Raw genomic sequence first — 13,878 nt, 5'->3', positions numbered from 1 at the left:
GCCAAGGTAAGAAAGGCTGAAAGACGACCACCACTGAACAAGACACACAAGCTGAAACGTCAAGACTGGGCCAAGAAATATCTCGAGACTGGTTTTTCTAAGGTTTTATGGACTGATGAAATGAGAGTGAGTCTTGATGGGCCAGATGGATGGGCCCGTGGCTGGATTGGTGTTACGTTTCGGTGTGTCAGTGTTTTGTTTTTGCATGACTTGTGTATTTCCTGCTTTACTTTGAAAGTCTGTGTTATCTTAGTGTGTTCAGTTTACATTTTCCCTGTCTCGTCAGTTCTAATTTGCCCCAGCTGTGTTTCCCTCCTGTGGTCCATTCCCTGATTGCTCCCTCTATGTATTTAAACCCTGTGTTTCAGTGTGTCATGGTCGCGATCTCCCCCGTGTTGTAAATAGTTTGGTGTTTTGTTGTAAATAAATAGTCTGTTGTAAATAGTTGTGAATGGGTTTGTTAATACTTTCGTCATGGGATATTTTCGTTTTGGGATTTTGGTGGAGAGCCTTCGTGGTTTTATTTTCCTTATCTTTGTTTTTCTACGTTGCACCCCGGTTGCCTAGGCCGGGGTGTAACATATGGGGGCTCGTCCGGGATCGCTGGAGGGTCCGAAGGAGGGACAGCTTCGGCCTTCTGTCTTCGCTGGAGGGTCCGAGGACCGCTTCAGCCTCCGTCTGTCTTCGCTGGAGGGCCCGGGGACCGCTCCAGCCTTCATCCGCCTTCGCTGGAGGATCCGAGGGACCGCTCCAGCCTTCTGCAGCTGGTGGGCTGCGTGTCCGTGTGTGCAGCTGGTGGGCTGCGTGTCTATGTGTGCAGCTAGTGAGCTGCTTGTCTGTCTTCGCTGGAGGTTCCGAGGGACCGCTCCAGCCTTCATCCGCCTTCGCTGGAGGATCCGAGGGACCGCTCCAGCCTTCTGCAGCTGGTGGGCTGCGTGTCCGTGTGTGCAGCTGGTGGGCTGCGTGTCCGTGTGTGCAGCTGGTGGGCTGCGTGTCCGTGTGTGCAGCTGGTGGGCTGCTCATCCGCCTTCGCTGGAGCGTCCGAGGGACCGCTCCAGCCTTCATCCGCCTCTGCTGGAGGGTCCGGGGGACCGCACCAGCCTTCGTCGTCTGCTGGAGGGTCCGTGGGACCGCTCCAGCCTCCATCAGCTTCGTCTGCCTTCATCCGCCTTCGCCGGGGGGAGGGTCCGTGGGACCGCCCCAGCCTTTGTCGTCGCTGGAGGGTCCGTGGGACCGCTCCAGCCTTCATCCGCCTTCGCTGGAGGGTCCGAGGGACCGCTCCAGCCTTCGTCGTCTGCTGGAGGGTCAGTGGGACCGCTCCAGCCTCCATCAGCTTCGTCTGCCTTCGTCTTCAGCCTTCGTTTGTCTGAATCAAACTTTTCACTTGGGGTTACATGTTTGATTTTTGGGTAGGGGGAAATGTTACGTTTCGGTGTGTCAGTGTTTTGTTTTTGCATGACTTATGTATTTCCTGCTTTACTTTGAAAGTCTGTGTTATCTTAGTGTGTTCAGTTTACATTTTCCCTGTCTCGTCAGTTCTAATTTGCCCCAGCTGTGTTTCCCTCCTGTGGTCCATTCCCTGATTGCTCCCTCTATGTATTTAAACCCTGTGTTTCAGTGTGTCATGGTCGCGATCTCCCCCGTGTTGTAAATAGTTTGGTGTTTTGTTGTAAATAAATAGTCTGTTGTAAATAGTTGTGAATGGGTTTGTTAATACTTTCGTCATGGGATATTTTCGTTTTGGGATTTTGGTGGAGAGCCTTCGTGGTTTTATTTTCCTTATCTTTGTTTTTCTACGTTGCACCCCGGTTGCCTAGGCCGGGGTGTAACAATTGGTAAAGGGCAGAGAGCTCCAGTCCGACTCAGACGCCAGCAAGGTGGAGGTGGAGTACTGGTTTGGGCTGGTATCATCAAAGATGAGCTTGTGGGGCCTTTTCGGGTTGAGGATGGAGTCAAGCTCAACTCCCAGTCCTACTGCCAGTTTCTGGAAGACACCTTCTTCAAGCAGTGGTACAGGAAGAAGTCTGCATCCTTCAAGAAAAACATGATTTTCATGCAGGACAATGCTCCATCACACGCGTCCAAATACTCCACAGCGTGGCTGGCAAGAAAGGGTATAAAAGAAGAAAAACTAATGACATGGCCTCCTTGTTCACCTGATCTGAACCCCATTGAGAACCTGTGGTCCATCATCAAATGTGAGATTTACAAGGAGGGACAACAGTACACCTCTCTGAACAGTGTCTGGGAGGCTGTGGTTGCTGCTGCACGCAATGTTGATGGTGAACAGATCCAAACACTGACAGAATCCATGGATGGCAGGCTTTTGAGTGTCCTTGCAAAGAAAGGTGGCTATATTGGTCGCTGATTTGTTTTTGTTTTGTTTTTGAATGTCAGAAATGTATATTTGTGAATGTGGAGATGTTATATTGGTTTCACTGGTAAAAATAAATAATTGAAATGGGTATATATTTGTTTTTTGTTAAGTTGCCTAATAATTATGCACAGTAATAGTCACCTGCACACACAGATATCCCCCTAAAATAGCTAAAACTAAAAACAAACTAAAAACTACTTCCAAAAACATTCAGCTTTGATATTAATGAGTTTTTTGGGTTCACTGAGAACATGGTTGTTGTTCAATAATAAAATTATTCCTCAAAAATACAACTTCCCTAATAATTCTGCACTCCCTGTAGTAAAAGAGACTTTAGTCTGTGGCTTACATGTTATTATGTTATTAAGTAAGCGAACGCTGTAACAAGGACTGATACAGTTTAAATGTCCGAACTCTGAATTAGTGTGGTCTCCATTCTGCTTGTTGGATTGGAGTTAAAGTCATGAGAAAAACATGGTCAGGGCTCTGTAATTTAAGTAAACAATGGCAGGGGAACTTCTGCAGACACAGGTAGGGCCCCAGCTGAAATGTGCTGATTTTAGCAATAATAGGCTGCTATTCTGTAACTGTGTAGTAACCTTTGGCCTAAATCAGAGGCTTGATGCAATCTTTCAGCAATATTGCCATGGTAACATTTCTGCATAACCTGTTTCTGCAAAATATCATTCAATAGTTAAACACAGAAACTGTGTATGTGTTAGCATGAATTTACTTTATTTACAATACAAACATAAGCGTAGATATATTGAGACCAATAAAAAGACTGCTGTTTTGAAAGCAGTAGTCTTTTTATTGGTCTTAATTTGTCTTTAGAAAGGATTAATCAAGGAGGATATGTAGACTAAAGTAGATGTCAGTGCATAGAATACCATCACTGTGCATTAGATTTACAGGTACTTCACTCTATAGACTAATGCTAATTCATAAGAAAAACACACAGTTATCAAAAATTTCTGGTTCTTTTTCATTGGCGTCTGACAGCACACAGCTTCTGAGGTGAAGGAGAGAGTGTGAAGCCCACAACTGGTGTCAGGTCCAGTTCATCCTCTGAAACTCCAGGAGGGGGCGTGAATCGAAAGTGCTGAAGGAGAGACGTGAAGAACAGGAAGATCTCCATTCTGGCCAGACCTTCTCCGAGACACACCCTGCGCCCTGCAAGGACAGAGGTGAAAATAGTCTTAGGTATATGCAAGCGTAACATATTTGTTTATTTGGGTTTTTTTTAATGGCACCTGCAGAAAATGGCATGAAGGCATCTCTCCTGACAAATTTACCCTCCTGATCAAGGAAATGAGAAGGGGTAAAAGTAAACGGGTTCTCCCATTCACTCTCATCGTATAGGACTGAAGTGAGAAGGGGAAATACAGTAGTTCCCTGTAGCAGAAGTAAAGCATAATGTTCAAAATGTAAGTTAATATATAACAAAGAAAGAAAAACAAATTTGTGTTCACTGGAATAAATGTTAGCAGCAAACCTCTTTGATAAAATAGCCATGAAGGGAAACATCTCTGCTGGTTCTGTGAGGAATAGCCATGGGAACAAGGTTGCAAAGTCTTTGTGACTCATGGATAACAGCATCAGTGTACGGCAGGTTCTTTCTGTCCTCGACACAAACTTGTCGACTTCCAACCACCCTGTTCAGCTCTTCCAGAACCTGGTCTGCATGTAAATGAAATATAAATCAAATTTAACAATATGTGACCTTTTTTTAAGTTCATGTAAATTGAAACAAGCCTGGCGAGGAATTTCTGCACCTTGGATATGAGGGTACTTGGCCATGTACAGCAGACACCACTGAAGTGTATTTCCTGTGGTATCGGTTCCAGCTGCAAACAGATTTATCACACTGTAGAGCAGGTTATCATCATGATAGTGTGAATCCTTGATTTCAGACTTCTAGCACGACATATGGAGAAGAGTAAATGCCGTTAATGAACAACATTAACAGTATAGGACTGGAGTGACCGCTGATACCTCACCTCCAGTTTTTGCCTATGAATCAGAAACGCATCAACAAAGCATCTGCACATCTCAGGGTTGAAAGTCTCTTTAAGGTTTCCTATGATCCTTTTCATCTCCGCCTTGTTGTCTTCAATATTTTTCATCAAATCCCTCCAGTCTTTAAGAAATGGACCCAGCCACGGAACTATGTTGTATATCTGTTAGAGTGACCAATACAAATAAATTATAGCCAGAAAACATAACTATGAAAATCATGAGCCCCAGTTGAGCCTCATTTACTTATTATTGTTTGAACATGGGTTTCAAATTTTGACATATTCATCCTGATGCTGATAATCTTGGAATATTTGCCATTTTCGTTATGTTTGAAGAGGTGTAATGATGCTTTTCTACACATTGTTGTGCTATTAATTGAACATGTTTGTCTTGTTAACATTTAAATGAATTCATTAGACAAATAAGGAAAATCTTACAATTTCTAATTTCAGAAGAGATGTATATCTGTACTGATTTTCCATGTCAGCATTAAATTATATAAGTACCAGAAGGGAAGCTGAGCCCGTCAGACGGATGGACTCATTGTCTCTTTCCACCATAGCTTGGAAGACAGGATCTTTGTATTCAAACCTCTTTCCAAACATTATAGCTGATATAATGTTTGAAGCAGCATAAACTAGTGTCTGCCTATTGTTGAAGGCTTTCCCTGTAATAAAAAATAGTTAGAAATAATTAGATATAAAATATATAATGAACTGCCACACATTATAAATACCTCAGTTTAGGCTCACTTTGAGATAATGTAGCATTAATGTCATACTGGCTGTTCTGACTCAGTGTTAAGGTTACTTTTTTTTTTTTTCAACTAAAGTAGGATTATTGTGAAGTGTTAGACATCATAACCCAAAAATGTAAATGTATTGTTAGTTGAGCAAAATAATGTTAATATCCACTCACTGACCATTTTATTGGGCACACCTGTTCAACTGCTTGTCAACACAACAATCTCACTGTCATTTAAGCATGTAGACATGGTCAAGAAGACCTGCTGAGGTTCAAAATGAGCATCAGAATGAGGATGAAGGATGACGTTTTTACTCTGATTTTCCAGCAAAATCTACTCAAGGGTTTACAAAAAAATTGTCAAAAAAAAGAAAATATCCAGCAAACAACAGTTCTCAAACTGCTAAGAGGTGGGCAATGGTAACTCACAAAGCCACGTGTTGCAAACAAGGTATGCAGAAGAGCATCTCTGAATGCACAACATGTTGAACATTGAAGCAGATGGGCTAACAGCGAGAGATGGGCACACAAGGTGTCACTCCTGTCAGATAAGAACAGGAAAGTAAGGCTACAGATTGCACAGACAGTTTGAGTACAGTTCCCTGTACTCAAATGCTCTTCACAGTCAACAGATCAAAGTCCAATAGAGAGTGCCTTTGGGATGTAGTGGGATGTGGGATTTAAATCCACAATGTGAAGCTGGCAAATCTACAACAGTGAACCGTTAATGACCTAAATCTGTGAAATGTTTCCAGCACCTTGTTGAATCTGTGCCATGATGAGTTAAACCACTTCTGAGCCCAAAATCGTCTCTAACCCAGTACGAGCATAGTGTACCTAATGAAATGGCCATGGGTATATTTATATTCCTCTCTGCTAAGGTTACTAAGTATTTTGTTTATTGAGTCACTTGTTTAACCAATGTGATTGTGTTTGAACTTGTCAAATTGTTCAGTAGAGCTCATGTTACCTTGATGCTGTTTAAATTCTTGGATCAGATAGTGACATTCATCAATGATTTTTCCCTCACTAATCCTCTTGCCCATTCCAAAATCTTTCAGGGTACTTAAAGCAAAGCGCCTCATTTCCTTCCACGAGTCACCATTGGAAAATAGTATTCCTGGAAGCAGATAAAACTGTCTTTTTAACAAGAAGAAAATGAGAAAATAAATAAAGTCACTAACTCAAAGAGGATTTTCTTACCATGTCCTTTGTTAAAGTCATAGAAGACGGGAGTGACTTCTCTGTTTCCAAACTCTTCAGCATGGTTTACTAGAGCCTCTTTGACTGCCCTGTAACCTGCTATGACTATGACCTTCTTTAGTCCAAAGTAGACTGTAAACACTGGTCCATATGTTTTAGAAAGCTGAACAGAAATCATGTGCACATAGGTGAGATTCATAATCCGAAACAACAATGACAAAATTGTATTGTCTAAGTTTTTTTTTTTTTAAGTTTCTCACATCAAAGAGAGATTTGTCGAGCCTCTTGGGATCGACCTGCAGCAGGTTACCGAGCAGAAGAAAAGGTCTGGGTCCTGGAGGCTCTCTCCTTTCTTTAGAGCTGAAGCTGGATAAAAGAATCTGAATGATCAACAGGCCAATGATGACCCCCAAAAGCAAAACGGAAGTGGAGGACTTAAAAAGCTCTTCAAGCATGATCCTGGAAGCTTCCTTTTCTGCTTTTCAGAAATAAACACTTTCACAAGTGTTCTAACACTGAGTGTAAAGCACTCCCCACTGAAACGCCAGGCAGCAAGTCGGCATGTCAGAACAAGAATTTCCTGTTTTGCAAATTTTGCCCCACACTTATGGAGTGCCAGGACTGCCATAATGAATTAATTAAATACACCATTAAATAATTAATTAAATGTGGCAATAATTAATTAAAATTGGAATTAATTAATTAAATAAATAGTTATGACACATGTAATTAATTAATTATTGACACATTTAATTAATTATTTATGTATTTCACATTTTAATTAATTATTGACACATTTAATTAATTATTTAATGATATATTTATTTATTTCATTTTGGCAGTCCTGGCGCCTGACTCTCATCTTGAAATAATTTTATCTGTCAGCCTCACCCATCAAACCCAGGGGGCGGGGTTAACGCTGCCCATGCAGCTTCTCTAACATTTGATTGGTTGCCGTGCAAAGTAAGTCAAAACAGGTCGATCCAAGATAATCGATTGCTTGTGTAGACTTGGGGCAGCCAGGTATCCCAGAATGCAGATCAAATCACAGGCAGCAATGGTGGTGGTGTAGTTTTAAAATACCCCGTTTTTCTGTCACCAGCTACACTTTTAACAGTGTTTTAGCCGCGACTGTCGCGACGTATGTCTGGTCAGGTTGTCAACATAGAACATGTTTGCAAAAGTGCTCAGATGTTTTCAGAGATTTCACTAGCTCTGCTAACAGTTAGCATGCAGAGTGCACCCAGGGGGTTACGTTAACCGGTTTGTTTACATATTCCACTCTCCGTGTTCCACATGTTGCATTCGCAGATTCTCATTTTCACCGAACGATCGTCTCTTTCCGCCTGGTCTTGTGTCTCTGTGCTTCTGTAACATAAAGAACGAGCTGACATTTTTCTCACGAAGCAGCGATCAGCTCAACAGACCCTCAGTTTACCTGCATGCATCCTCCTCCTCATCAGTCAGCTGTTTAACACCTGCTGCTAATTCAAGAAACACGCCTACGTTACCTGGTGATAGTCACAGTTTAACTGGGCAGCCGGTGCTCGATATAAAGCAATGTCAGCGCATTTTCCTGCACAAGATAAGTAAATATAGTGTTTTCCCCGAGCGCAGAGCTGCTGGAGCTTGTTTCCTTACAGAGCACTTTATAGGCGAACCAGCTTCATCAGCGGCTGATGTCCAATCACCGGCACACAGCTTTGAAACCTCAGCTGAGTTTTAGCTCTCAGTGGTTAAACGCTGGACTTCATTCACTCAGGTTCTGTCTGTCGGGTCACGTTTACTTCGCTGTTTTATTTACAACTGAGCAAATCGGTTTGGCTGAGGTTAAAGTTACGTTTCATAACTGCATAGTTTCACAGACGTTTAATGGTTCACTGGCACATGTGTTAGACTGAACTATCATCTAAATATCATCTGTTTTTTAATAGTTATTCAACTGTATTCTAAGCACCAGCTGTCTGTTAGAATGTGATTTTTTTTCTCTCTCTGTTGGCAGAGGTATAAAAATGCGCAGGAAAATCTGACGTGCATGGCAAACTTCACCGATGATATTTAGGGAGGAATAATCACATCAGACATAAATGAACCATTTGCCTGTCTCCATAATTGAGAGCATTTTCTCTTCTTATGTCAACACTCTCTCCCTCTTTTTTTTTTTTTTTTTTCTTTTTTTTTTTTTTGCTTTTTCGGTCATGTTATGTTTACCTGTCAAAGGCTTGTTACAAACTATGAAACACATCGTGCAGACTTCTGGATGTTAGAAGAAAACTAATACTGCTCATGAATGAGACTAAAGGCAGGAAGGTGTCCTTTAAAACTAAACATGTTAATAGGACCTCCCTATTTATATCATAGTTTATGATATAGCACATGTATTTCAGTAATAGCCTACTGATTTCAGTGTAGTGGTGAACAGTCGCACAGCTCACGTAGGTGTTATCTGTGATACTCCTTAACTATAATTTATCCAAGTTAACTTCAGTTAACCATTCAGACAGTTCTTTTGCAATGAAAAACATAAACACCCATGCTGCCGGGAGGTTTCCTCAGTGCCAGCTGTTAACATTATAGCTGCTTATGCAGTAACCATGGTAACCACGGACTCTGAGCGGCTGGATCGACCGAGGTCAGACAACAATTTTACATGTATGATCTTAAAACAGGACACAGCCACTATACAGTGGGGCAAAAAAGTATTTAGTCAGCCACCGATTGTGCAAGTTGCCCCACTTAAAATGATGACAGAGGTCAGTAATTTGCACCAGAGGTACACTTCAACTGTGAGAGACAGAATGTGAAAAAAAAAATCCATGAATCCACATGGTAGGATTTGTAAAGAATTTATTCGTAAATCAGGGTGGAAAACAAGTATTTGGTCAATAACAAAAATACAACTCAATACTTTGTAACATAACCTTTGTTGGCAATAACAGAGGTCAAACGTTTACTATAGGTCTTTACCAGGTTTGCACACACAGTAGCTGGTATTTTGGCCCATTCCTCCATGCAGATCTTCTCGAGAGCAGTGATGTTTTGGGGCTGTCGCCGAGCAACACGGACTTTCAACTCCCGCCACAGATTTTCTATGGGGTTGAGGTCTGGGGACTGGCTAGGCCACTCCAGGACTTTCAAATGCTTCTTACGGAGCCACTCCTTTGTTGCGGTGTGTTTTGGATCATTGTCATGTTGGAAGACCCAGCCTCGTTTCATCTTCAAAGTTCTCACTGATGGAAGGAGGTTTTGGCTCAAAATCTCACGATACATGGCCCCATTCATTCTGTCCTTAACACGGATCAGTCGTCCTGTCCCCTTGGCAGAAAAACAGCCCCATAGCATGATGTTTCCACCCCCATGCTTCACAGTAGGTATGGTGTTCTTGGGATGCAACTCAGTATTCTTCTTCCTCCAAACACGACGAGTTGAGTTTATACCAAAAAGTTCTACTTTGGTTTCATCTGACCACATGACATTCTCCCAATCCTCTGCTGTATCATCCATGTGCTCTCTGGCAAACTTCAGACGGGCCTGGACATGCACTGGCTTCAGCAGCGGAACACGTCTGGCACTGCGGGATTTGATTCCCTGCCGTTGTAGTGTGTTACTGATGGTGACCTTTGTTACTTTGGTCCCAGCTCTCTGCAGGTCATTCACCAGGTCCCCCCGTGTGGTTCTGGGATCTTTGCTCACCGTTCTCATGATCATTTTGACCCCACGGGATGAGATCTTGCGTGGAGCCCCAGATCGAGGGAGATTATCAGTGGTCTTGTATGTCTTCCATTTTCTGATGATTGCTCCCACAGTTGATTTTTTCACACCAAGCTGCTTGCCTATTGCAGATTCACTCTTCCCAGTCTGGTGCAGGTCTACAATACTTTTCCTGGTGTCCTTCGAAAGCTCTTTGGTCTTGGCCATGGCGGAGTTTGGAGTCTGACTGTTTGAGGCTGTGGACAGGTGTCTTTTATACAGATGATGAGTTCAAACAGGTGCCATTCATACAGGTAACGAGTGGGGGACAGAAAAGCTTCTTACAGAAGACGTTACAGGTCTGTGAGAGCCAGAGATTTTCCTTGTTTGAGGTGACCAAATACTTATTTTCCACCCTGATTTACGAATAAATTCTTTACAAATCCTACCATGTGAATTCATGGATTTTTTTTTCACATTCTGTCTCTCACAGTTGAAGTGTACCTCTGGTGCAAATTACTGACCTCTGTCATCATTTTAAGTGGGGGAACTTGCACAATCGGTGGCTGACTAAATACTTTTTTGCCCCACTGTACGTGCTGGCCTCATATCAAATGTGAAGGCAGACTGAGTCTATGTTTGACGTTTGTTTATATCTAATCTTCCTTTTCAAACATTTAAACAGCAGCGAGTCTGCAGCTGAGGGAATACAAACTCAAATTGTCGGAACAGGTTTGCTCGTTTCTTGGATTCATTTGGTGATTTATTAAATGTATAACTGTTATTCTAATCTGCTGCTGAGTCTCTTACACTTTTCTTTATGCTGTATATTTTCATGTCTCTGGAATAGTTGGCAGTTAGATAGTCAGCTGGGAAACTCTGTGTTAACTCATGGAGCTGAGGATATCGTGGACATGCTGACCTCGCTCCGTGGTGTACAGGGCCGTTTACCCTCATGATTAATATTCACAATAAAAATATTAGCCGAACATCATGAAGTCTGTATGTGTTTCATAGTGTCGAACAACCTTTGTACAGTTAAAGCCAGCAGTTACTACATGACGGAAACACCAACGTTATCTCTTTTATGCGTTTATACACAGGTCACGCTGATTACTGAACAAAAACCCAAAGATCAGATGTTAAACAGATTTATTTGCTCTCTCTCCTCCTTAAACATGTTTTTAATGTTAGTTATAATTCAGAATTGGCGACTGAAACACGTAGGACACATAAGAACATCAGGAAATAAAACACCGATAAATATAACCTCAGTAAAAGAAGTCAGCGGGGGTTACTACAGCTGTGTACCGGGGCCTGCGCTTTGTCGGTGGGATTGCTTACGAGGCGAGCGGGTCTATCCCACGCTTTGCCGTGAGACTGGGCAGACATCTCCGAAATCATCGAAACACTTTTGCAAAGAGGCTGTATCTTGACAAACCGACCAGACACATGAAGATTAAACCACTACATTCTCGGCTAAAAAAATATTAAAACGGTATTTGGTGACACACAAACAGGGTTTTTCAAAGTTCAGTTCTGTTAGCTTCCACATGCCGGTTGTTGTGTGCTAGAAACAATGGCCACCAGGCCAAAGCAATGGTTTTGACTCGATCAGCGTTAACCCCGCCCCCTGAGTTTGATGGGTGAGGCTGACAGATAAAATTATTTCAAGATGAGAGCCAGGCGTCAGGACTGCCAAAACGAAATAAATAAATATATCATTAAATAATTAATTAAATGTGTCAATAATTAATTAAAATGTGAAATACATAAATAATTAATTAAATGTGTCAATAATTAATTAACTATTTATTTAATTAATTAATTCCAATTTTAATTAATTATTGCCACATTTAATTAATTATTTAATGGTGTATTTAATTAATTCATTATGGCAGTCCTGGCGTTCCATACACACTAACGCAGGTGACGTTACAGACTAGACCAAACTCACCAGTCACACTGTGAGTTATTATCAATCCATAGATCGCAAGGAAATTAATGGCACTCTTATTTGGATAAGCAAATCTTCTACCCTGTTTAACACAGCATCTACAAATAAATAGCTGGTAGAAGAAAAACTGTTCTAAAAATAGAATGATTTGGGGGGTTTTAACCATTTATTAACAAAATTGCAAATAGAGAAGAGGAAAAACTTAAACTTTTTAAACCTGTTCAAAAGAAAGTATAGGGTACCAAACTGTAAGTTAAATAGGTGTAAATTTTCTCCAGCGGTATTATCAAGCAAATGTTTCAATGGCAATAGGTAAAGTGTGTGTGTGTGTGTGTGTGTGTGTGTGTGTGTGTGTGTGTGTGTGTGTGTGTGTGTGTGTGTGTGTGTACATGTTCCTGTCTAGCTATCTTTGTGAGGACTGAAATCTGCATTCTACTATACTTGTGAGAACCAACAATCACTTGTGAGGACACACTCACCGGTCCTCACAAGTTTGAAGCCCTTTTTGTTTCTCAAAAAGGCTAGGGAAACTATTATGTAAATGAAGATCCTCACTAAGATAGCTGAACGGGCTTGCGTGTGTGTGTGTGTGTGTGTTATCTTATGTGATGTGTTTTCAACATTTGTCCAAGATAAATTCAGAGACAGTAAAGGGTAATCTAAAAAAAAGAAGAAATGGAATGCACTTGTTGTCATGATCCTGGGTCCTTTTGACCCAGCGTTTTGTGTTTTCTCTTCGCGATTTTGGTTCTGTTCTTCCTCTGGTTAGTGTTTACTCTGTTCTGCCCGTGTGTTCCTGTATCTAGTCCGCATTTCTTAGTTTGTGTCCTTTCATGTGTAAGTTCCTGTTTTATTGTGAAGGTCTGTGTCTTATGTGAGTGTTTTCAGTTTGCCTCCCTAGTCTCGTCATGTTAATTACTCCCAGCTGTGTCCCCACCTGTATGTAATCCCCCTGTGTTCTCTGAGTGTATTTAAGTTGTGTCTTCTGTCATAGTAGTTGCTGGTTCGTCTGTGTTGTTTCCCCTCGGTCTCCCTGCATGTATTTCCCCGGACCTCCCTGCACCGTCATTCCTGGTTTGTGTGTTAGTTTACCCAGTTTAGGTTTCGGTTTCATGTTCACACCCTGTTGCTGTTTGTACCCACTGCTGTAAATAAACACTCACCTGCACCAGAGCTGCCGCCTTTTGGATCCTCACTACAAATCCACACGGCTTGCCCCGCAAACCGTGACACTTGTTTTGTCCGGATGTACTCATTTTAATGATTCATAGATTCAAAAGGGTGACAGGAAAGAAAACAACACAAAGAACACTCACAAGTGCTCTAATTGTATACCATGTCCCTTTTCAACATTAGAAATTTGATCTCTGCCTTTTCTTTATTTCAGCAGAGAATAAAAACTGGCTGGACTGAATGGTGTCGTGAGGAATTTTAATACCAGAAGTTTCACTTTATTTATTTATTTCAAGAGAATTCAACACCAACTCGACGTTTGTCTGGAATGATCTGCAAATGTAAAAGACGCATTTGTAAGTTTAGCCAAATCAATTTTTATCTTCATTTTGGCCTAATATCAGATATTTTATCTGATATTTTATACATTAAATTCTAGTTTGATGCCAAGAATTTGTAATTTTATTTTCCTGAAACATAGTTATTAATAGCCATTTACAAAATCATAATTCAAAAGTAGATTAAACACACTTTTTTCCATCTTTAATACTTTAATCATTTATGTGAATGTGTTTGGAATTTTTTCTTAACAATATTATTTTTAAACACAAAATACCCAAAGTGACGAAAATTAAAAGCCATTAGAAGAGTTACTTTGTCCAAATGTATTTACAGTATCCAATTAACACGATAGAGCTCTTTTTTATAAAGATTA

At 41.2% G+C, this 13,878-nt stretch overlaps 1 protein-coding gene across 1 annotated transcript; it reads right to left on the bottom strand.

The window, feature by feature from the left end:
- Positions 1–3,097: 3,097 nt before the first annotated feature.
- On the bottom strand, positions 3,098–6,880 carry LOC146576180 (cytochrome P450 2K1-like). The gene is made up of 9 exons (XM_085271261.1): positions 6,604–6,880; positions 6,344–6,506; positions 6,111–6,260; positions 4,903–5,063; positions 4,378–4,557; positions 4,153–4,294; positions 3,873–4,057; positions 3,631–3,772; positions 3,098–3,550 (listed from the first exon to the last, which is right to left on the bottom strand). Exons 1-9 carry the CDS (start codon positions 6,796–6,798, stop codon positions 3,363–3,365), a joined length of 1,506 nt encoding a protein of 501 aa, XP_085127387.1. The 5' UTR covers positions 6,799–6,880; the 3' UTR covers positions 3,098–3,362.
- Between the last annotated feature and the right edge of the window lie 6,998 nt (positions 6,881–13,878).

This window comes from Mchenga conophoros, linkage group LG4, assembly GCF_057382185.1.
Source record: "Mchenga conophoros isolate Kocher_MC1m ecotype Shallow Benthic linkage group LG4, M_conophoros_male_GT1.1, whole genome shotgun sequence".
Taxonomy (NCBI): Eukaryota; Metazoa; Chordata; class Actinopteri; order Cichliformes; family Cichlidae; genus Mchenga; species Mchenga conophoros.
The sequence above is the reverse complement of the archived record's forward strand: the minus strand, read 5'-3'. Positions and strand labels throughout refer to the sequence as shown.

Coding starts and splice junctions, on each gene's coding strand:
- LOC146576180 (XM_085271261.1), bottom strand. CDS start 6,798: ATGCTTGAAGAGCTTTTTAAGTCCTCCACTTCCGTTTTGCTTTTGGGG. Junction 5,064..6,110: donor AGAATTTAAACAGCATCAAG/GTAACATGAGCT, acceptor TTTTTATTACAG/GGAAAGCCTTCAACAATAGG. Junction 4,558..4,902: donor CGGGCTCAGCTTCCCTTCTG/GTACTTATATAA, acceptor TCACTCTAACAG/ATATACAACATAGTTCCGTG.